The sequence below is a fragment of the Orycteropus afer genome, unplaced genomic scaffold (genome assembly GCF_000298275.1).
Source record: "Orycteropus afer afer isolate SDZICR_OR568_19922 unplaced genomic scaffold, OryAfe1.0 scaffold00188, whole genome shotgun sequence".
In the NCBI taxonomy this organism is placed as follows: Eukaryota; Metazoa; Chordata; class Mammalia; order Tubulidentata; family Orycteropodidae; genus Orycteropus; species Orycteropus afer.
Genome location: NW_006921775.1, coordinates 4,027,461 through 4,052,642, shown reverse-complemented (window position 1 = coordinate 4,052,642; position 25,182 = coordinate 4,027,461). Strand labels below are relative to the sequence as shown.

Here is a 25,182-nt window from a genome sequence, read left to right as displayed (position 1 = left end):
CATGATCATTAGCTATTAGAGAGATGCAAATCAAAACAATGAGATACCATCTTGCTCCAGCACTAGTAGCAAAGTTCAACCAGACAGAAAATAACAAATGCTGGCAAGGACGTGGAGAGATTGGGACTCTCATACATTGCTAGTGGGACTGTAAAATGGTACAACCACTGTGGAAAGTAGTGTGGCTATTCCTTCAAAAGTTGGAACTAGAAATATCATTTGACCCAACTATTCCATTACTAGGTATATATCCTAAAAAATTGAGACCCATGACAAGAATAGACATATGCACACCCATGTTCATTGCAGCACTATTTACAATAGCAAAAAGATGGAAACCATGTAGGTGTCCATCAACTGAGGAATGGATAACCAAACTATGGTACATACACACAGTTGAATACTATGCAACCCTGAAGAATAACCTAGAATCTTCAAAACACCCCATAACATGGATGAACTTGGAGGACATTATGCTGAGTCAATCACAGAAGGACAAATATTGTATTAGTCCATTATTGTAAAAGTCAAGGAACAGTTTATATATGGAAGGAAATTTTCTTTGTTGGTTACCAGGGGTGGCAGGGGAGGGGAGGGAACACTGTTAGATAGGTAGAGACAAGTATTGATTTGGGTAAAGAAAAGGGCAATGTACCAAATGTGAGTGATCAACATGCTGGCATTGAGGAAGAGGAAGACATAGAGAGGTACATGGAGGTGCAGACAACAAAGATGAACCCTTTTGCACATACAGTACTACATTGTCAGTGAAGGAAAACACAGATAGATGGGTGGACAGGCTGAACTATTAGGTATGTCTGCTCCTCTGGTAGCATAATGCCTAAGGCACTTGACTGCTAACCAGAAAGCTGGCGGTTCAAACCCACCAGCCACTCCTCGGAAGGAAGATTAGGCAGTCTACTTCTGTAGTGATACTGCCTCAGAAACCCAAGGAGGGGTCACTATGAGTTGGGGCCGACTCAATGGCACATGACAACAACAACATGCAACAGGGAGTGTACCCAAGACCATGTATAGGGTTGGCAGACAATGGTTCTACAAGTGTATTTATATGTTCTGTAAGAATTCCCAGGTGTATAGTAGGGCTGACAAAGGACAAGGTTGTATTCACTTCTTGGTCACAGCTAGTTACCCAGAGGAAATGAGTAGTTGAACCTGTGGGCTTGGGACCATAGTCACAGGGGACATCAAGATCAATGGGCATAACATACTACACAAAACATTGTTCCACCTCCTTTGGCGACTAGTGACTGGGATCTTAAAAGCTTGCAAGCTGCCATCTAGATGCAACGATGGGTCTCTCCTTGTCCAGAGCAAAGAAAAATGAAGAAAATCAAAGATTCATGGAAACAATTAGTCCTAGCAACTGGTACACCATGCGATCTGCAGCCTATACAACTATGAGACCAGAAGAACTAGGTGGTACCCAGCTACCACTGTCAATCACTTGGAGGGAGATCTATGTAGGAGATCCTGGATAGAGAGGGAGAACAATGTGGAACAAAACTCAAAAACTCAAAATCATTTGGTGGGGGGAAGGGGGGGAAGGGGACTAAGTTTGTTGGTCTGATTAGAGCCTGATGGAACCACTGAGACCATGGCCCCTAGCTGCCCTTCAGGTCTGGAATTGAACCCATACCTGTGGCTTCCAGACAAACAAATGACAGGCATAAGAGATGAATATTTACCTGAGGTGGATACATTCCTTGGAGATAACAATCATGGGAGAAAGAAGGGCTGCTTATGCACAGGGAGACAGCTCGGGGCAGCAGTGCATGGAGGGATGGACACAGGGAAGAGGTAACTATTGGGAGCAAGTGGGTGGGGAGCTGTTGCATTGGGGTAAATTGTAGTCAATGTCATGAGACAAAGTGTGTATGAATTGCTATGTGGAAAGTGAATTTGCTCTGTAAACTTTCATCTGAATTACAATTTTAAACAAAACAAAACAAAACAAAACATGATTCAGAGGAAATCAAGAGGAGGAATCCTGCCCTGTGAGCAGATGGGAGGTTAAGGTCCCTCAGCTACAGCTGAGCCTCACATCTTCCAATTTGCCAGAGAAGTGGAAGGAGGCCAGTAGGTGGTTAAGAAAATTATAGTCATTAGAGAGAAAGTGAAGGATGATACATGAAGCGAAGGAAGGAAGGGAGTTTTAATACTTTTCAAGAATGTCTTTTAATCTGAGTTGCCAGTCTGGAGGAAAGAGCACGGACTTATTTGAGCAAGTCCCTGAGCCCCAATCTCTTTATTTTTGAAATATTTAATTTGTTATGAAGAGTAGGGATAATGGATATAAAGTAGTACCCAGTGGGTGCTTCATAAATTGTGTCTCTTATCATTAACTACGAACAAAGTGCTCTAGTTCTTGCCAGCTGTGCCCTAAGGATGGAAAGGAATCATTTGCAGTGACTTGATTATGAGCAGGTGGCATTGTGATTAACCTCCCCATCCCCCATAGTGGTTTTTTTTGGGGGTGTGTGTGTGTGTTTGTGCTATCTATTTCAGCATATCTTCTTTTCATAGGCTATTTCTTCTGTGCAGAAATTGCTATGGTTATTGATTTATAATTCTAGCTGGCGGTTCAAACCCATCAGCCACTCCTCGGAAGGAAGGTTGGGCAATCCTACTTCCATAGTGATACTGCCTCAGAAACCCAAGGAGGGGTCGCTAGGAGTCGGGTTTGACTCAACGGCACATAACAACAACAACAACAAAGTATTCATGACAATTTAAGTCTAGCATCTTTGGCTTATTTACTCTGTAGGACCTGGAGACTGAGATGGCTCCATGGGATGGTTGAAAGGAAAAAACATCCACTCAGAGGCAAGGTGTAAATTCAGGATCAGACAGAGAGGGGAAGTGTTAGGGATTGATTGTGTCCCTACAGAATATGCATAGAAATACTAAATGCTATACCTGTAGACGTTATCCTGTTTAGAAGTAGGGTTTTCTTGTTTATGTTAATTAGGTCATTCTTGAGTAGGGTGGGTCCTAAACCTAATAAATTCCCGGTTATAAAAAGACACATAAGACAGGCACACATAGAGGGAAGACAGACATCAAGGAATCTCATGGAATTCTAAGGAACTCCAACAAATGCCAAGGACTGCCATTCAGTGCTTCCAAAAATTGCTGCCAGTTACTAGAAACTAGGAAAGAGACCCATAGAGGGAATCAACATGGTGTGGTATTTAAGGTTCTGTGTCAACTTTGCTGGGCCTGGTTTTGAGTGGCTGGGCGGCTGACTGTAGTTATTGCCCATGGTGAGATTGGTAACCGACTCCATGGTGGAATCTGCTGTGAGCAGCTGAGCAGCTGCCTGAGGGATATGATGCTTTGAGAAAGGTCTTGAGCTTTTTGGCACCCTTGGACCCTGCACATAGCTGAGTCTCCATTGAGCAGCCTGCGATGTTACCTGCTGATCTTGGAACTGTTTATGGACTTTAACTAGTGGCCTGCCACATTGCTTGATAATCTTGGGACTGTGCCATTATCCTTGTTGACAGTAGGTTTGTCAGTCTCAGCAGCCAGCAGCTGCCTGAGTTAAGAGAAGCCTCCAGCCCCAGTGGGCTGGGCGTAAGAAGCAGAGCAGAAGCCTGAGGTTGGAGGGCCTTCACTCAGCCCCTAGAACTGGCACTTTGAACTCAGACATTTTGCCTCCTAAACTGTAAGAGAATAAATCCTGTTTGTTAAAGCCATCCATTTATGTTATTTCTGTTAGAGCAGCACTAGAGAACCAAAACACATGGCTAAGACTCTGATTTGGACTTTTAGACTCTAATACTGAGGAAATATATTTCTGTTTGTTAAAGCCATCCATTTATGTTATTTCTATTATGGCAGCACTAAGAACCTAAGATAGGATTGCTGGAGGATGGATTTTCTGCCAGCTTTTTCAATATAAGGTAGTCATGTGACTTTTCCTTCAATTCTGTAAAAGCACCAGTGCTTATAGAAGAGTGAGTTTCTGTTAATGGAGGAGGAACAAGTCCGAAAAGGAGGGTAAGAATGGTTGCACAAGTTGAAGAATGTAATCAGTGTCACTGCCCTGTATATTTAGAAACTGTTGAATTGGTATATGTTCTGCTGTATGTATATTCTCAATAAGAAAAAAAATATATATATACATACATACATATATATATATATACATATATATATATATATATATATATATATGTATATATGTATATATATTAAAACACCTGTGTTTCAAACCAAAAACCAAAGTTACTGCCATCAAGTCATTTCTAACACATAGAGATCCCTCCTTGGGTTTCTGAGTCAGTATCTCTGTGGAAGTAGATGGCCCAGTCTTCCTTCTAAGGAGTGGCTGGTGGGTTTGAACCACCAGCCTTCTGGTTAGCAGTTGCTGAATCCGCATTTTAAAATGATCTGCAAAGTGTCTCTTGTCTTATCATGTCTTGTGTACTCTTCCCATCTTACCCAGTCTGCAAGGTCATGATCAGGCTCCCTCATCTGGATCCCTGAAATGCCTTCCTGTTGCCAACAGAAATAGAAATCTACAAAAATTCACATATTATAGGATTCCATTCAGATAAAATGTCCAATGTAGTGGAATCAATAGAGACAGAAAGTAAATTTGTAGTTTTTTTTTTTTTAAGGCTAGGGAGGAATGGTTATATAGGGGAGTGATAGCTAACATTTCTGGGAATTTTTTTTGAAGTGATAAAAATGTTCTGAAATGGAATGTGGTAATGGATGTCAGAGTCTGTGAATATCCTTAAAAACCACTAAATTGTACCCTTTTAATGGGTGAGTTGTATGGTATGTGAATTATGACTCAATAAAGCTGTTGAAAAATAGAAAAAAAATGTAAACAGCAAACATAGTGAATGAGATCCTAGTAACCGTGCCTACTGCCTATTCTCTGGTCACTTCTTCTATCCTTTTCCAACTACAGTTTGTACCTGGTAACACTGGCCAGTGGTATCTCAGCCTTCTGTCATGGCTCCTCTCTCTCCTTGCTCCTCTCCTGCCTTTTTCTTATCTATCCTAAAGCACTCTTCTTAGGCTGTGATAGGAGCCTTTCCTGATCCCCATTCTCCCAGGTCTGGTGCTCTGAAGCAGAGTGCCTGTGTTCAAATTCTGGCTCTGGTACTTTAGCCAAGTTATTTTTGCCCTCCTGTCCTTAATTTTCCAAGTATAAAATGGGAATACTCTTGGTACCTTTGTCATAGGGCTTGTTGTGAGTTAAATGAGTTAACTCCATAAAGTATTCACAGCAGTGCTTGGCACTCAGGAGCACTCAGGAAGTGTTAGTGCACATAATCATTGTGGCAGTTATCATACTGCATTTTGCAAATGTCTGCTTGGGCTACTGAGCTCCTGGGGTACAGTGACCATGTATGTGAGTATGTGACAGTCACTTTGTATCTTAGTATGCAGGCCAGAATTGGACACATGAGTGCCCATGGCATTGACTGTAACTGGAAGAAAACTACAACATGCTCAGACCAATATGCTCTCCAGGTTACCCAGAGTCAGAGCCCCACAAGCAGTAGGTCACTGAAAAGAGTAATAAGGGGACTTTCTGTTGGAGGGAGGGATCCCCTGTTCAGGATGGGCAGGATGAGGTCCCTGGGAGGGCAGGACTGAGCTCTTAGGGTATAGCATGGGTAGGGGACGGGATGGGAGGTGGGGGTTGAATCCTCTGCTTCACCACAGTGCCTGTGGGAACTCACCAAGAAGGGAAACTGTCACAGCTTCTAGGGCCTCTGTGGGGCTCTCCTCTGCTCCAGAGGACACAGCATAGTCCTGATTTCCAGAAAGGAGACTGAGTGACTGACTGCTCACACTTAGGTCCATTATAACTGAGTGGAGCTCAATCATCATGAATGCTTTTTACCCTGTGTGTTTGTGTGTGTTGTTCGTTGCTGTTGAGTCAATTCCTACTCAAGACAACTCCATGTGTGCAGAATAGAACTGCTCCATAGGGTTTTCAAGGCTGTGACCTTTCAGAAGCAGATGGTTAGGACTGTTTTCCGAGGCACCTCTGAGTGAGTTTGAGTTGCGGGTTTTCAGGCTAGTAGTTGAGCACTGGGAGCTCTGGTAGCATAGTGCTAAGGCACTTGACTGCTAACCAGAAGGCTGGTGGTTCAAACCCACCAGCCACTCCTCAGAAGGAAGGTTGGGCAATCTACTTCTGAAAGTGAATACTGCCTCAGAAACCCAAGGAAGGGTGGCTATGAGTCAGGTCTGACTCAACAGCACATAAGAACAACAGGGACTCCTTTACCCTGTATTTTGCTCAGGACACTAGAGACCTGATGCTACCAGGTGCTCCTTAAGTCCAAATGAGGCCACACCCTAATCCTGCTTATCAGGGAGTTTCTTGCTGATGACATAGTCAACCACATCCTTTTCTATCCACCCAAGGGGAAACTCCTCAGAGGTAGCTTTCATTCTCTTGGATAACTTGAGTGTTTTTATCTTCAGAAATGGTAAAAATCATGCATCTGTTCCCTATGACTATCAGAGATTGCTCAGAGCCTAGTCTGTGCCTCGATTTAACAATGTAGGACCCAGTGACCTCCATATCTACTTTCTAATTCTACCCCACTCTGATTTTGACCTTCCCTTCAAATTTGTATTTTACATAGTCCTAGCTTTAAATTCTTTATTTGTATTATTGAAATGTACTTTTTATTTGTGTCGCTGAAATGTATTCTTGCATGCTCCCTCAGTTCCTTTAGACAAATAAACAATAAAGCAACCAATCAATCCACAAACAAATGAAGTATGACAACTCCCTCCAGGTTGACATTGAACATGGGCCTACTTTGGTGTGGTGAACTGATTATACACAGGGCTTATCTAGGAGTTTTAGGAGATGGCAGCAGAAGTCCATTGGGAAAGTCAAGGTCACTAATCCCATCTCCCCTGGAGGCAGCACCTTTGCCATGTTGCCCTTTCTGTGCAGTTTTACAGGAAGTGTCTATTTTCTGGAGCACACTGGTGCTGGACAGCCTCAGCCTCAGAAGTCAATGTTCGATCTTATCAGAGGTGAGGCCAGCTCCTCCCTTACCTTTATTCCTTGGCCCAGGCTTTCCAAGGAATTAATATCCAGCCCTTCCTTGCAAGCCTGCAAGCAGGAAATCACCTTCTGACTCTCCATTTTGCCAGGGCGGATGGTGAGACTGGCCAGGCTGCCGTGGAAGAATTGAGCAAACCGGGGTTTGGTGACTTCTCCTCCTAAAAGAAAATGAGGCACTGTTATTTGCTCTGTGGAGACTGAGTAGGAGGCACCACCTCGAAGTGCTGTTTTACCATGGAGTCGAGTGTTGTGTGTGTCCCAAACTTGAGCTGTCCCTTCTGAGTAGGGAGATCAGGGACCAGGATCTCAATAAGAGAATGGTGTTTGCCATTAATACCAAACTGCACCAAATTTAGAAATCCTGGAATTTCTGAGTTTTAAAACAGTACCTATCTGGGGTGCAAACTGTCTTAGGAGTGAAAATAGCAGGGAGAAGGAAGCTACCATTGATTAAAGGCTTATTATGTGCCAGGCTGTCTGCCAGGAACTTCATCTCAACATGCCTACAAGGAAGGTATTGTTGTTTCCAACTAGCAGATTAGGAGCCTGGAGTCTCAGAAGGGCTGAGGTAATTCCTAGTTAATTGTGTACTGTCTGGAGTCTAAAAGGCTTGCAAGTGGCCATCCACAGTACAACACTTGGTCTGTATTTACCGGAGCAATAGAGGAAGAAGAGGCAGGAATAGGAGGAGGATATGGAATGTGTGGCTCATCATCTCCATGAGTTGGTACTGCCTCTTTTGTCATAAGACCATAAGGACTGGAGAGTGTCTGGCTACAATTACTGATCAAAAGAATCCTGATTAAAAGGAGGAGAAATGCAGAACAGAATTTCAATTTGAATGGATTCCAGACTTTTTGTAAGTACTGAGGCTGCATAAACTCCTGAACTACTCCTCTGAGATAATCATAAACCAAAAATATATCTTGAAATCATCTTTAAATCAAACAGTGTAGCTTAACTGGTAACGAAGATCTGCAGTGAGCTTTGTGCTCTTTTAAAGAATTTACTATATGGGATCAAATCATTAATGACAACTCAAAAGACTGGATAGGAAGCTTAGGAGGAAGTAAGACGATGCCAGTGGGAGAGGAGCAGATCCAAAAAGGAGGGCAAGAATGGCTGCACAATATGAAGACTGTAATCAGTGTTGCCAGATTGTACTTGTAGAAGTTGTTGAATTGGTATATATTATTTTGCTGTGTATATTCTCAACAATTAAAAAAAAAAAAAGGAAAAAAAGTTTGAAGTATTTACAACTAGTTTATTGGAGCTGATACTCTCATAAGTCTGCCTGACTCCAAAGCTGGTGCTTATTCCCTTATTTCACTAAGAGGTTGGCATGCATTTGAGGAATTTTAGAAACACTATTTCCATGGACTCTTGCCCTGGCTTGATTTTATATCTCCTCATATTCAGGGCCATTAGCATATAAGGACCTCCCTACTTCTGTTCTGCCTCTGACACAACACAACATTCTTTCATCTCCTGTGTCCCATTTCCTATCATCTTCTGCACCGGCTATGCTGAGCCCTATCTGAGCTCAAGTCCGCTTTCACCTGTGTGAAAGTGTTCAGTCAGGTCTATGTGCAAAGCCAGGCAGAAAGCGAGCCCTCCCATTTTCTCCCTGGTTTCCCAGATGATGCCTCCTCCTCTTAGGTCTGTTTGAAGGCAGACTTCCCCACTGACTTCCCTGGGCACAAGCCTCTTCCACCTCTGGGCAGCCTATACTGGCCTTGATTTTACACTAGAGTTTGTTCAGAGAGGCAACAGAATACATAGAAAAGATGAGTCTGGGTTGAATTCCAGCTTCACTAATTCCATGGGAAGGTTCTTGTAACCTCTCTGAGTGTCTGTTTGCTCTAGGGTTTTGCTCTCCACTTCTCTTGTTTCCTCCTGGCAGGCTCTGACAACACCTGTGCTGTCCCCACTGCCTGGCAGCCATCAGCTTTCCCCAGCACTCCTTGCTGTGGGTAACAAGAGCACTGAATAGCTCATGGTGAGATACCTCCCTGTGATCAACTTTCCCCAAATCTGAGAGGGAAGATTGCCAGCCAGTTCTGCTACTGTAAGCAACAGTCACACCAACAAAATCTGAACATCAGGCTAGCAGGGGGTTTCCTTTGGTGCTATTTCTCAGCTCTAGGGGTCATGGATGCTCCTTACATCTGATATTCCTATATTCTTTAGAGTTCTTTTTCTTTCTTACTAGAAAATCCCGTTACTCCACTATCCTATTACAGTTAATAATTCTTTGAAATCACTGTGTGGTTTCTCTCCTGATTAGATCTAAACTAATACACTTCTTCTACCCACTCTACCCCACACACTTGTACTTATATCTATTCCTCTTCCTACGGAGCTCTGGTGGCGTGGTGCCTAAGGCATTTGACTGCTAACCAGCAGGTTGGCAGTTCAAATCCACCAGCCACACCGCAGAAGGAAGACAGGGCAATCTACTTCTGTAAAGATTACCACCTCAGAAACCCACATGGGATCACTATGAGTCAGAAGCAATTTAATGGCAGTGAGTTTAGTGTTTGGTTTTATTTCTCTTCATACTGGGATGCCTACCTCCAAGTTTCCCAGATTAGACAAATTCCATCCATCTTTCAAGGCTTCATCTCCCTACCACCCACCAAGCACTCTCCCTGTCTTAATCCCCAGCCCACCATGCCTTCTCCCTCCCCTGAGCCTTGGGATGCCAACAGTTCATTCCAAAGGAACCACTCACACCCTGGCATTGTTAGTACTGGTTTACAGGTGTATGTTTTACATCCTAAATTGGCTATAACAATGGTTCTTAACCTGGGCCACACATTGAGTCATCTGGGAATCATTCAAAAGCAGAGCTTTGAACTGGTTCATTCTGGTTTGAATCCCTGCTGAGAATCTGCTTTTCTATCCCAGATAAAGGGAATCAGAATCTACATTTTCACAAGATCCTCAGGTGATTGTTATGTATATGTCTATAAAAATCACCTAGGAATCTTGTGAAAATGTGGATCTGATTCAGTATATCTGGAGTGAAAATGCAAATTCTCAGCAGGGGGTTGAACTGGAATGAACTGGTTTGAAGCTCTATTATAAACACAAACTGATGCCTGGTGCTGGGTCCTACACCCAGAGATGCTGCTTTAATTGGCATGAGTAGTTTCAAAAGCTCTTCAGATGACTCATATGTGAAGTCAATGTGAAGAATCACTGGGCCAGGAGCTATTAAGGTCAGGGCTTTTGCATGCTCCTATGTGATCCCTATCCTTTATGCCACCAGCAGTCTTACTCTTGCCACTCTTGGCACACAGCTGTGATTTAGTTATGTCTGTCTCTCTCTGTCTTACCAAACCACAAGCTCTCGAGTAGCAAGGATCACTCATGTGTTCTTCGTTTTAATGAAGACAACACTGAGCAGCAGGTATTAGGGACAAAGTGCTGTACCAGTCACTTTGCATAAGTGGTTCATTAATTCCTTTCATCAACCCTGGATCCTTCCTGATGTCCTGGCACCCTGCATCCTACCTGGCACACAGCAGGCATGTTATAATTATTTGTTGGACTGAATGAGATGTTGAGTTGAATGCTAACAGTTAGTAGACACTGATTATCCATCCAACATCCCCCCACACACCATTCCCTCTTGGAATGGCAACCCTGAGGCTTGGGGGATTGACTCCAGTGCCAGTGATGGACTGGATTTAGCCTAAGTTAATCAGGTTACCCCACTGGCATTGCTTCAATGGCTGATTAGGGGTGGGCATGGGACCTATTGCCAACATCAAGTAAATCAGCACCTGCATTCAACAAGCCACTGGGCTCAGGAATAAGCATGAGACAAGTTTAGGCCAGTGGGTTGAGAGGAGAAGATAACTGGCAGCTTCTGGGTGAAAAAGTATCTATTCTCTCTCTGGGAAGTTTCTGGAATCAACTCTCTCTTTCCCTGGAGATTGATGTGAAGTTACAGAGCCTCAACAACCATCTTGTAAGGAGAATAGGGGCAAAGCATGCATGGAGGAGAGCAGAGCCCCAAGGGGACCTCATCACTACTCTACCTTGGGGTGCTCTCAGTTATGGAGTTGATCATCCATCTTTATGGTTAAAGCTACTTGAATTGTGTTTTTGTTACTTATCATTCAAAGCATCTTCCCTGAGAAAGGAGAAGGCTCTCTTGAGAGGCAGTTCACAAAGAACTCTAAACAGACTTGGCTTTGAGGAGTGACCTGAGATGGCCATGGCCTGGGGTCATGAGGAAGCCAATTTGGGGCCTTCTGACCTAAACTCCCACAGTCCCTATGGTTGACATGCTTGCTAAACCATCAGTATGTTCCTGCCCTAACAAGGGGACATCTTCATAGACCTGCAAGGAGGAAGGGTCTGAGCCTGGGTAGGAATAGTGGAGCTGCCACTCTCCATGGCATCTAGACGGCCTTGCCTCTACCTGACCCCCCTCCTGGAGTATCAGATCCAACACCAACAACTGAGCATAAACTGTGATCAACACTGTGTGAAGTCCTTAATAGACATCATTTCACTGAATCTTCATGAAATACCTAGAGGTGGTTACTAATTTTATAGTTACAGATGGGCAAACTAAAGGTCAAAGAGGAGAAGTGGCCCAGGGCCATGCTGGTAGGAAGTGGTAAGGTGTGTGCCTGCAGGGTGGGTAGATCCATACGTATTTAGGACCAGCTAGGGCATCCTGTGGGCCTTGCCTGCTCAGTTGAAACTTAGGCTGGGAGAAAGTCCACTGAGGTTCATCACCTAGTCCCTCTCAACCACTCACTCAGCGGCTCCATCCTCTAAGGCCAAACTGTGTGACTCTCTTGGATACTAAGATATTTTCTTACACACTGTCTTCTCTCAGCAAAAGACATGCATGTTCTATATTTTTGGCTCTAGAATCCAAGATCTGTTATGCAGTCTATTTATTAGTGACACAGCTCCAGGAAATCCGTTCAATTAGCATTTTGCTATAGGAAGCCGGCAGAAATTTGAAATGTATTTGTACTCCAGTGGTCAGGATGCAGAATTAAAAAAAAAAAAAAAAAAGATAAATTGAAAGTTTCTTTTTAATATCTATGGTGTCTGCATAAACCACATGGCTCCTCTGTTAACATTTAGACATAAACCTGGCTTGTGAATCATTTTAAGAAAAGAAAAAAACCTTATTTCTTTCACAGAGAACCTTCTTTAAATGTGTGTGAACATTATTTTGTATTCTTGAGGCCATGTTTGGGCACATTTTTAAAGCATTTGCTGTATACCTCACCTTCTATTAGATTCTATTAATTATAAGATGGGGACCATGCTGTTCAAGAGTTTATGTATAATTTGGAGAATAAAGAGGAGACTCCGGCAAAGTATAACAAAACCGTATAAGTTGCAAGTATAAGAGATAGAATACGACAGATATGATTATTTCCAAACAAGTGATATGACAATGTGTCCAACAGGTCACAGAGAAAAAAAAAAAAACATAACAGCCATCATTTATTAGGTTCTGAAGACATGGAAAACTCTTTCATATGTCATTTAATCCTTAAGTGTCAGGATAGTAGTTTTGAGATCACAGCCTGTTCTTTCAATTTTCTGCTAGTATTTCTCCATTCAGCGATAGCTCTGGCTTTATGGTCATTGCCTCAGGAAGGCCTGTGCAGGTAGAAGAATGGAAGGGGTCTGAAGCTAAGTCTCTCCCCCGATTTGGTTTCTAGAAGGCACGGCCCTATGGCGAGTCCTTAGTGCAAACAGTTAACATGCTCAGCTGCAAACAGAAAGGTTGCCTCTTTGGAAGAAAGTCCTGGCAATGTACTTCTGTTAAATCAGCCATTGAAAGTCCTATAGAGTACAGTTCTACTGTGGCACACATAGGGTGCCCATGAATTGGAGTTAAGATGACAGCAACTAGTCAAAGCTCTTATGGGATTAAGAAAAATAATGGGTATGGATCACCATTTGGGAAAAAAAAAAAAAAAATAGAGGAAGACAATCTGGCTTCTCCCAGACTAGGAGAATGATGCCTCCAATTGGGAGAGCTCTGGTAGCATAGTGCCTAAGGCACTTGACTGCTAACCAGAAGGCTGGCAGTTCAAACCCACCAGCCACTCCTCGAAAGGAAGATGGGGTAATCTACTTCCATAGTGATACTGCCTCGGAAACCCAAAGAGGGGTCGCTATGAGTCAGGGCCGACTTGACGGCACACAACAACAACAGGGTGGGGAATGGAAGGGATTAAGACACCAGAGGCTCAGAGTGAGGGCACTAGAAACCTGCCTTCTGGGCTGAGCCCTGGCAAGGCTGCGGGATGCTAGAGAGGGAATGCTGGCTTGGTACATCTGGGCAGATGGACTACTGCTATTTCAGAGAGCAAGAGAAGCAGTGAAAATCTTTCTGTGTCCCTAATTAAGGCAGGGAAATACCAAGGGAGGTGCCAGTCCTGAAAGACTGAGAACCAAAACAGATGAGCACCATTTCAGTGTACCTGTATGTACAGGAGGCCCATTTGACACTGTATAAATTTTCCTGAAATCAGCATCACACCAGGAAAATGGGAGAATTCCAAATTTTGGGGCTAGACTGCCTCCACTCATACGGAAAGGGAGCCTGAAATCAAAGAACAGGATGGGTGTAGAAAAATTTTTGTCTTTGGGGATTGAGATTCTTACCTGCTACACTTACAACTCCTTTATAGATGAGGGTTTTTTCATTTTATTTTTTATTGTGATTTCAGTGCATATTTACAAAGCAGATTCATTTTATTCTCAACAGTTCATGCACATTTGGTTTCATGGCCCCAATTACAATCCCAACAATAAAGAACTCTCCTCCCATCTCCTTCCTGTCACTACCCCTTCCCTGTGTCCTTCTTACCTATGCATTCCTGTATCTCTAGCTTTCTCTCTATGCAAATGCTGCCTGTTGGATGTCTCACGATCCATGGATCTAAGGGGTGCATCACCCTGGGTAAGTGTTCTGCATGTAAGTCATTCTACTGTTTGGCTGAGAGGTAATCCATGGAAATGAGTTCAGTTCCAGGCTGGAAGGATAACTTGGGGCCATAGTTTTGAGGGTCCCACCAGTCTCTCTCTGACCAATAATTGTCCTTTTTGTTGAAAAGTGTCTGTAGAGCGTATCTACCTATTCCACCATCTTGCCAGAAGTCCCTCCTAATTGTGGTCATTTTTGTGTTCTCCAATTTTGTTCCACATTTTTCCCTCCCACTCTATCCATGATCTCCCATTTTGATCCCTTTCCGAGTGTCAGCCAGGCACCATCTAGTTCTTCTGGTGTCAGGTTGTGAAGGCTGAGGTCCCTGTGATCCATCATACCTTTAGACTAATTGTTTCCATATGGCTTTGATTTTCTTCACTCTCCTTTGCTCCAGACAAGGGAAGACCAATAGTTGCGTCTCAGATGGCTGATCAAAAGCTTTTAAAACCCCAGTCACTACTCACCAAAGTAGGATGTAAAACAAGAGTTTATAAGTACTATGTTGTGCTAATTTAGCTTGATGTCCCCAGAAACCATGGTCCTGAGTCTGCAAGCCCAGTGACTTTCTCCCTCAAGATGCTTCATTGTCACTGAGAAGCTCCAAATTTGTCCCATTACTTCTATAATGTGTATAGATATTTTTGTAACACAAATGCACATGTAAGAATATCATCAGCCAAATTGACCCATGGTCATGGGTATATTCCTGTTCGCCTACCTGCATCTGATCTTCTCACCTGTCTGTGCATTAACCCATAGACTAGTGTTTGCTGCCACTAGTAATGCAGTATTGTGTATGTAATACCCTTTGCCTCTGTTGTCTATATCTTTTGTGCACATTTCTGTGTCCTCCTTTCCTTACTCTTATTATACTGATCACACACTTTTGTTATATTGCCTTGTGCTGCGATGAATGTGAATGTGCCTATGTCTATTTGTGTCCTGGATCTCACCTCTTTATGATATATTCCTAGTAGTGGCATTGCTGGATAGAATGGATTTCTCTTTTCAATTTTCCAAGGAAATGCCATACTGTTTTCCACAGTGGCTGTACCATTTTACAGGCCCATCAGCAGTGTGTGAGAGTTCCAATCTCTCAACACCCTCACCAGCATTTGTTATTTTCTGTTTTGTTGAACTTTTCTCTTATTGCTGGGGTGAGATGATATCTCATTGTTTTGATTTGCAGCTCTCTACTGGCTAATGATTGTGAGCATTTCCTCATATGTTTGTTGGCTGCCTGTATATCTTCTTTGGTGAAATGTCTGTACATGTCCTTTGCCTGTTTTTGAATTGGATTGATTGTTTTTTTGATGTTGAAGTTTTCCATAAATTTTAGAGATAAGTCCCTTGTCAGATATGTCATAGCAAATACTTTTTTTTTTTTTTTCCAATCTGTAAGTTTGGACCTCTTTTGGAGGTCTTTCAGTGCACATTTTTTTTTTTTTTTTTTTCCAATCTGTAAGTTTGGACCTCTTTTGGAGGTCTTTCAGTGCACATAAGAATTTAATTTTTAAAAAGTCCCAGTCATCTGGTTTTTTCTTCCATTTTTTGTGCATTTTGGATTATTTTTGGATTATGCTTGATAGACTATGCCATAAATTAGGACCCATAAGTTTGCCCCTATTTTATCTTTGATGAACTTTATGGTTTTGGGTTTTACATTTAAGTCTGATCCATCTTGAGTTCCTTTTTGTGTGTGATGTAAGGTATGGATCTTGTTTCATTTTTCTGCAAGTGGATATGAGGTTTTGAAAGTTACTTTGAAAGTTACTTAAGTTGCTCAAGGCCATACAGCCAGAAATTAGTCAAGTTTTAAATTCAGGTCTTACTTAGTCCCAAGCCTTTGCTCAGAACATCCTATGATGAGATGAGGTGGGAAGTATAAAGGAGAATTTCTTAAAGGATGCAGTAATTGAGCTTCTTCATAAAGGTGGAGGGGGCATTGCTGGTTCGGTGGTAGAATTCTTGCTTTTCATGTGGGAGACCTGGGTTTATTTCCCAGCCAATGTGCCTCCTGTGTAGCCACCACCTGTCTGCCAGTGGAGGCTTGCATGTTGCTAAACAGGATTCCACAGTACTTCCCAAGTAAGACAGACTAGGAAGAAAGGCTTGGCAATGTTGTTGTTAGGTGCCATTGAGTCAGCTCCAACTCATAGTGACCCTGTGTACATCAGAACGAAACACTGCCTGGTCCTATGCCAGCCACAGTCAGTCCATCTCATTGAGGCTCTTCTTCTTTATATTTATATATTTCCAAAAACCAGGCAGTGTTGTTGCATAGGGTTGCCATGAATTGGGGACCATAAACTGAACCCCAGCAACATAAACTGATGTAATACTTGGTGAGAAATGTCCAATTATACTGGGTTTTGTGGGCACTAAATGGCTTCAGCAGTAACTCTGAATTATTAGTGTCAAGTTTTCTGGGAAACACAATTATATTGAAAAAACAGTAGTATTGGGCAAATATGATTTAATGTAGCCTGTCTCATTCTGAGCCCTGAGGGTGCAGCGGGAATGCAGAGCTCCATGTCCATTCAGCTCCTGATATCTTTCATCTGAAAGCTGGGACCCATCCACAATAAATAGAACATTTGAATCAGTAATGTTCACTTTTCTCTAATGAAAAGTTCTATGTAGTATGAATGTACTCAGTCTCCTCCTTTTGCAAAGTGTGTGCAGGATTCTGGTCTTGGCTGCTGTCATTGCACAGCTATTTAGTCTGAGAAACACCTGGAGTCAGGGGCCATACTCCCTCTTGCTTAAGTTGGATGAGGGTTTCTGCTTGGCTTGTTGATGGGGATGTCCCTCAATGAGCACAATTTCATGGATGGTTGGGTATCAATTTTGGGTAATGCAAATAGGGAGGCTGTCCAAAATCTAGCTTTCTCTTATTTCCTTATTCAGTGATGGAGACATCCAAAGAACAAAAAGACTAAGTGAAGTGTGTAATAAACTGTCATGAGCCTCTGTTCTCACTCTGTTCACACGAGCCTTGGATACTCACAAAGCTGCAGGTTACAGGTGACTAGGGGAGGTAGACATTATGGACACACATTCTCAGCAGTCTGTGCCAGCCTTTTCTGATTTTGTGTAGCCATCTCTCTGGACTGTGCTGCAAACATTTAGATAGCATGACTAAAACAGACAACCTAGCAATGACCTCAAAAGTCAGTTCTCTAGGTTGAGGACTAATTCATGGAGTTGGAAGCATCTTTGTATATCTTCTAGGCTATTTCTTTCCTTCTCCAAATGAAGAAACAAAGGAGCAGAGAAGCAAGACACTGTTCAGTGACCCACAGCAAATCAGCTATAGCAGGGAAGGTGCACAATTATCCTCTTCTGACTCCAAATTCAGCACCCTTCCACCCCCGTCACTAAACTATACGGTCTGATGGGCATCTTTAGGCTTCATCTTAACGTTTTCCAATTTGTGGGGAAAATGCCAAGGGAATTTGGGCAAATAATTTGACCCTACATTCCAGAGTTCTCTGGTCCTACTTGGCTGTGAAAGTGCTACCTGGCTACACACAAGCAGCCCTTTGCTGAAAGTGAAGGACTTGAAGCACTTACTGATGAAGATCAAGGACTAAAGCCTTTGGTATGGATTACACCTCAACATGAAGAAAACAAAAATCCTCACAACTGGACCAATAAGCCACCTCATGAAACATGGAGAAAAGATTGAAGTTGCCAAGGATTTCATTTTATTTGTACTCACAATCAATGTCCATGGAAGCAGCAGTCAGGAAATCAAATGACATATGGCATTGGGCAAAGCTGCTGCAAAAGATTTCTATAAAGTATTAAGGAGAAAAGATGTCACTTTGAAAACTAAGGTGCACCTCACATGCATGTGAAAGCTGGACAATGAATATGGAAGACCTCAGAGGAATTGATGCATTTGAATTGTGGTGTTGGGAAAGAATATTGAACATAACATGGACTGCCAGAAAAATGCACAAATCCATCTTGGAAGAAATACAGCCAGAATGTTGCAGGGCCACACTTCATTTTTCATTTCTCATACTTTGGTCATGTTATCAGGAGGGACCAGTCCTTGGGAAAGGATATCATGCTTGCTAAAGTTGGACAAACAACACAGTGCACTGCCATTGAGTCGGCACTATCCAACTCATAGTGAGCCCTCCTGGGATTTCCCAGGTGGTATCACTACGGAAGTAGCTTGCCCAGTCTTCCTTCTGAGAAGTGACTTGTGGGTTTGAACTGCCAACTTTCTGGTTAGCGGTCAAATGCCTTAGGCACTACTCCACCAGAGTTGCCACTAAAGGTGAAGGTCAGTGAAAGAGGGAAGCCCCTCAATGAGATGGATTGATGCAGTGGGCTCAAGCATAGCAGGGAATGTGAAGATGGCACAGGCCCAGGCAGTGTTTTGTTCTATTGTACACAGGGCTGCTATGAGTCAGAGCCATCTCAACAGAACCTAACAATCCCAAAGTCTCTATCAACCAAAGTGTTGGGTTCCATTGTAGTCTTGTTTCTGTAGCCACATATTTAAAATGAAACTAAGCCAGTGAATGGTGGGAAAAAACAGAAAGGAATTATGATGCTGGCAAAGATTATTGAATATACCATTGACTGCCAGAAGAATGAACAAATCTGTCTTGGAAAAAGTACAGCCAGAATGCTTCTTAGAAGCCTTCTTAGAAGCGAGAATGGCCAGACTTCATCTTTCATACTTTGATCATGTTATGAAGAGGGACCAGTCCCTGGAGAAGGATATCATGCTTGCTAAAGTCGAGGGTCAGTGAAAAAGGGGAAGTCCCTCAATGAGATGGATTGACACAGTTGCTGTGGCAATGGGCTCAAGCCTAGCAATGATTGTGAGGATGGCACAGACCAGGTAATGTTTTGTTCTGTTCCACATAAGGTTGCTATGAGTCAGAACCAACTTGACAGCACCTAACAACAACAGAAGCCTGGTGGTTCAATGATTAAGCACTCAGCTGCTAACTGAAAGGTTGGCAATTCTAACGCACCAGCCACTCTATGCCAATAAGACCTGGCAATCTGCTTCTGTAATGATTACAACCTAGAAAACCCTCTTGAGCAGTTCTACCTATAGGGTAGATATGACTATCCTCTGTAGTTACCTATGTAATTCAACCTACATAGGGTCACTATGAGTCAAAATTGACTTGATGGCACACGACAACAGAAACAGAGATGGTCTAGCAGTGTGCTTTGGTGTTACAGGCATGGGAGGCATGGGTTCAAATCTCAGCTCCATGTGACTCTCAGCCAGGTGCTTACATTCTCTATGTCTCAGTTTCCTCATCTGCAAAATGGGTGGCATAGTAATACCTGTCTCATTGGGTTGTTATGAAGATGAACTGAGAATACATGCAATGGGTTCAGCACAGTGTTAGGTGTGTACAAAGAGCTTAAAGATCAGCAGTTAGTGGAGTATTAAAAGCTTGCAAGTGGCCACCTAGATGCAACCATGGGCCTCTCCTTGTCCAGAGCAAAGAACAATGAAGACAACCAAAGACGCATGGAAACAATTAGTCCAAGGGACTTATATGACCATGAGACCAGAAGAATTAGATGGTGCCCAGCTACCACTGTCAACTGCTCAGAAAGGGATCAGTGCAGAAGATCCTGGATGGAGAAGGAGAACGATGTGGAAGAAAACTCAAAATCTGGTCTGATAGAGCCTGGTGTGAGATCCTTGAGACTATGGCCCCTAGTTACCCTTCAGGTCTGGAACTGAACTCAGTCATATGGCTTCCAGCCAAACAGCAGACAGGCATACAGCATAAACATTTACATTGGGTAAATACACTCCTTAGAGCAATCAATCATGGGGGAACAGAAAGGCAGTGTTCACACAGGGAGATATCTCAGGGGCAGGGCAGGGATGGGTGGGAAAGAAGGACACAGGGAAGAGGTAATTACAGGGAGGAAGCAGGAAGAGACCTGTTAACATGGGAAACTGCAGTCAATGTTATGAAACAAAATTAATTTGCTCTGTAAACTTTCACCTAAATCACAGTAAAAATTTTAAAAAATCAGCAGTTACAGTGGTAGACAGTATTTAGGAACACCAAGACAAGATTGTTGTTGCTGCTGTTAGGTGCCGTGGAGTCATTTCCGACTCATAGAGACCCCATGCACAGCAAGACAAGATTATGTCATGTGAATTTTCCCTGTCTCTTTTTGGTGATCTCTTTCCCTTTTTTTTTATTTTTTGCTCCAGTGAGTCTCTTAGAGAAGGTAAAATGATACTGTTTTTGCTTCAAGAACCTTATCAATTCATCTAATTAATATAATCTTCAGAGTAAAATACAGAATTAGAAGCATCATGCAATTATGCTGTGCTTCCAGACATGAATCATTAAATTTTAAAGCTGATTTTCATCTTTGTCATAATCAAACCAATACACCCCCAGGTCAAATTGACTCCAGGGCCTGAAGCAATCCTTCTTTTATTTTAGAAGACAGTGCTAAGGGACACCCTGTTAGTCACCTCTCTATGTCAGACAATCAGCCACATACTTCTGTCAAAACAACCTCAAAAATGAGAAGTAATTCAACAAACCTTAATAATCTACCTGCTCTGGAAGTCTCTAGGTAGTGCAAACAGTTAAGTGCTTGCTTGGTTGCTAACTGAAAGGTTGGTGGTTCAAAGCCACCCAGAGGCACAATGGAAGAAAGCGATGGTGATATACTTCAAAAAATCAGACATTGAAAACCCTGTTCTACTCTCTATATACATGGGGTTGTGATGAATTGGAACTGATTTGATGCCAAAAGATTTGGTTTGGTTTCCTAGATCTGGTGGAATAGTGTCTAAGGCATTTGACTGCTAACCAGAACGCTGGTGGTTCAAACCCACCAGCCACTCCTCAGAAGGAAGGTTGGGCAATCAACTTCCGTAGTGATACTGCCTCAGAAACCCAAGGAGGGGTCGCTATGAGTCAATTAACTTTATAGCAGTGAGCTTGGGTTTTTTTGGTTTAGAGTAGGAGAAGAGAATCTGAGAGAGCACATAATCTTTGTCCTGGGCAAATTCATCACCTAGTAGGGAATGGAGATGTTTAATAATTCTAATAGGTTGTTTCCCAAAGAAAGCTCCAGGGACACTATTTCACACAAAGAAAGTTCAAGGTAAAATAAGTTTGGGAAACATGGGTATGTAAAGTCCAACAGATTTCTTTACTGAAGGGCTTTTGAGAACCTTTAATGAGTTAATGTACATTGTGACTCTCCCGCATGGTGGTATGTGGTGGTTGATGGGGTGTTTCCCAAACTTGACCTTGGAATCCTTGTGGAAGGGCATCCTGCGGGCCTGGAGCATCATGAAGCCCATCTTAAGTAATACTACTTGAAACTAAGGCAGACTACTTTCTGCTAGTGTGTACCTCTTTATTTCAGTAGCAGAGACCCTAGGGATACAGAATAATTTCAACACAGACTTTATTAAATTAAATTTATTCTAAATTAGACAAAGCTTATTAAGTGAAGGGATGTACTCCAAAAATCTGCACTAATGTTAGTATCTGACAGAAAAATGACCTAAAAGTGTACAACGGATCACAGGGACATATGTGGCTCTGATTCCCCTATATCTGAGGATCACACACTACTGATTATTATGACTCTTGCAGGTTATTTCTCCCTTTTACCCCTTTTATTGGCCATGTCTTTTATTTGCTATTTCCAAAAGCCACAATTAGGGATTTTGTATCTGTCATTTAACAGGATTTAATCTTTAAACCTTCCCCTTCTTTAAATCATCCCCTTCTCATGTTATTTATTGGTTGAGTGGGGGAGGGGAGAAGTCAGCAAGATTAGGAGTCAGGGTAGAATCACACCTTATCTGAGACCAGGGGTGTGATAGTCAGGAGTAGGCAAAGCAAAGCTGGACACTCTGTAGGAATGGCAAGGTTGAGAATACTGCAGGAGGAGGGATAAGGTGGTTGCTGGCTGGAGATCATATGAAGGGAACACAGTGATGAGAGCTACCAAGAAGAGATGATGATCAAGCAAGCGGCAGAACAGTGGCTTCTCCAGTGAGTGAATAGAACTGTGGTTCTTCAAACATGATAAGCAATATCAGTGAAAGAATTATTGCCCAGATGCCTAATGCTAAATAGGTAAAACAGAACTGCTATGGTTATAGTGTCAGGAGAGGTACCCTGGATTCCCACTTGCTAGAGTCCTTGGCAGTAGCCACTGGGGGATCTCCCTGAAACCCACAGGCACTGATCTGGTAGTCTGCAGCTTTCTTGACTCACTTCCATGGACAACTTAGTTAAAGTTCCTGAGTATCTGGGCCCAGTTCAGAGGGCTGTGTGAAGCTGTTGTGAGTATACACTATGTGTGGAAAAAATTTGAATTTTTATTCTTAGGAACATTTATTCTTAGGAACAACATAAGTAGGAAACCTAAGAAAACGTAAGAATTAACACAGTCATTTAAATGATCTTCTTCCATGTTGTGACCCACACAGAGACACCACCAGTTGATATGGAGTCGATTCCAACTCATGGTAACCCCATGTATCAAAGTAGAACTGTGCTCCACTATGTCTTCAATGGGTAGTTTTTTGCAAGTAGACCACTAAGCCTTTCATCCCAGGTGATTCTGGCTAGACTAGAACCTTGAACTTTTGGCTAGCAGCATGCTCATTAATCACTGGCATCATCCAGGGATTCCCAGAAACATTTCTAAGTCACCACAGACTAAGTTCCACCATGTGAGAAGGTCTGATTCTGTCCTGAGAATATCGTGACACTCCCAAACACAGAAATGATGGAAGGTGGTGTCAGTGGTCCATGCAGAGGAAGCAGAACTCCTGTGATGCGAGGGCAATCCTGATTGTGAAATGCTTTTCCTACAATTAAGATATGCTACATGCTCTAGGCCTTACCAGTAACATATCTTAAATGTAAGTGAAGTCTTTTTTTTTTTTTTTTAACTGGAAAAGATAATAATGAAAAATTGCTTCAGCTTTCAAATTCACTAACAGGACATGCTAGGCTAACTGGGGCTGCAGAATTCTGCCCAGGAAGAGTGCTGGAGCCAGTTCCCAGGAGAGCCCAATAAGCAGCTGCTATCAAATAATTTTCTATTCCCATTGTTTTACCTCAATTGGAAATTTCACAAATGGGAACTGGTTTCCTTGCCAACCTGAAAAGCTTACCACAATTTCAGGCCCAAAGACAATTTGAGGTTTACATAGAAGGCTTATAATATGGATATGTTATAAATGGACTTCAGAAGGTACAGAAAACTTTCAGAGACAAGGGATGTATTGTAGGCCATTACAATCACAGTGCCATGGCCACTGAAAGATAATACTAGCTGCTCCTAGGGGGCAGTTCTACTCTGTCCTAAAATGGGGCACTATGGGTTGGAAAGGAGCTCTGGTAGCACAGTGCCTAAGGCATCTGACTGCTAACCAGAGGGTTGGTGGTTCAAACCCACTAGACAGTCCGTGAAAGTAAGACTGGGCGGTCTACTTCCATAAGGATTTAACCACCTTGGAAACCCAGTGGGATCACTATGAGTCAGTATCAACTCAATGGCAGTGGGTTGTTTTGTTTTTTATTTTTGTTTTTTATGGGTCAGAATTGACTCAATGAAATGACAGCAGATTTGGTTTGGTTTCTGGGGTGGGCAGACTGAGCAGGGTGACTTTGGGTAAAACTATTTTACTTCTCAGAGCCTTGAGCCTTGGTATCCTTATCTATAAATTGCGACTAATCACACTCCCATGTATATAAACCATGTATATAAAGGATCTGATTGCAACACTGGTTCTTAAAGGTCCTACCAGGAAGTGACATATGGCATTTCCACTCACATTTCATTGCTACAACAAGTCATGTACCACACTTGAGGGTATAGAGAACAGCAGTCCTAGCATATACCAGCAGTGAAGAAGAGAAATATTCAGTGAATACCTTAATGACTACTACATTCATTAAAAGTGAATGTACAGTTATACTTTTGTACTTTTTATACTGTTGCAGTGATATATTGACAGGGAATGGCCAGAAATTCAAGCTGGATACAGAGGAGGACATGGAATGAAGGATATTTTTGCTGATGTCAGGTGGATCATAGCTGAAAGCAAGGAATACCAGAAAGATGTTTACTTGCGTTTTATTGACTATGTGAAGGCATTCAACTGTGCGGGTCATAAAAGATTATGGATAATATTGTAATTGCAGAACACTTAGTAATTGTGCTCATGAGAAATCTGTACATAGATCAAGAGGCAGTTGTTCATACAGAGCAAAGGGATACTACATGATTTAAAATCAGGAAGGGTGTGTGTCAGGATTGTATCTTTCTCCATAGGTATTCAATCTCTATACTGAGCAACTAATACAAGAACCTGGACTGTATAAAGAATGCAACATCAGAATTGGAGGAAGACTCATTAACAACCTGTGATATGCAGATGACACAACCTTTCTTGCTGAAAATGAAGATGATCTGAAGTAATTACTGATGAAGATCAAAGACTATAGACTTCAGTATGGATTATACCTTAACATAAAAAATAATCCTGAAACTGGACTAATAAAAAATATCATGGCAAATGTAGAAAAGATTGAAGTTGTTTCATTTTACTTGGATCCACAGTCAACACCCATGGAAGCATCTGTCAGGAAATCAAATGACATACTGCACTGGGCAAGTCTGCTGCAAACTTTTTAAAGTTTTAAAGAGCAAAGATGTCACTTTGAAGACTAAGGTTCAGAACAATATTTTTAATAGCCTCATATGCACATGAAAGCTGGGCAGTGAATAAGGAAGACTGCAGAAGAATTGATGTATTTAACTTTTGTGTGGGCAAAGCACATTGAATATACCATGGACTGCCAAAAAAAAAAAAAAAATAGATTTATCTTGGAAGAAGTACAGCCAGGGAATTCTGGGAAGATGGCAGAATAGGCAGACAAGCTACACAGACCCTCTGCAATGAAGCAATGAGAAACCAATACTGAAGACAATCCTGGAAGACTGAGCTTTGAAGGGAAGGATAAAGAAGTAGATTAAATACCTGGTAGCATAGTGCCTAAGGCACTTGACTGCTAACCAGAAGGCTGGCGGTTCAAACCCACCAGCCACTTCT

The 25,182-nt window shown here is 42.3% G+C and overlaps 1 protein-coding gene across 1 annotated transcript in view; it reads right to left on the bottom strand.

Annotated features, from left to right (window-relative positions):
* Positions 1-25,182, bottom strand: part of CLSTN2 (calsyntenin 2) — a 746,211-nt gene that overhangs the window by 23,896 nt on the left and 697,133 nt on the right. Inside the window, exon 10 of the mRNA XM_042781870.1 lies at positions 7,073-7,239. Coding sequence (XP_042637804.1) covers positions 7,073-7,239 — 167 coding nt within the window. The remainder of the gene's footprint in view (positions 1-7,072; positions 7,240-25,182) is intronic.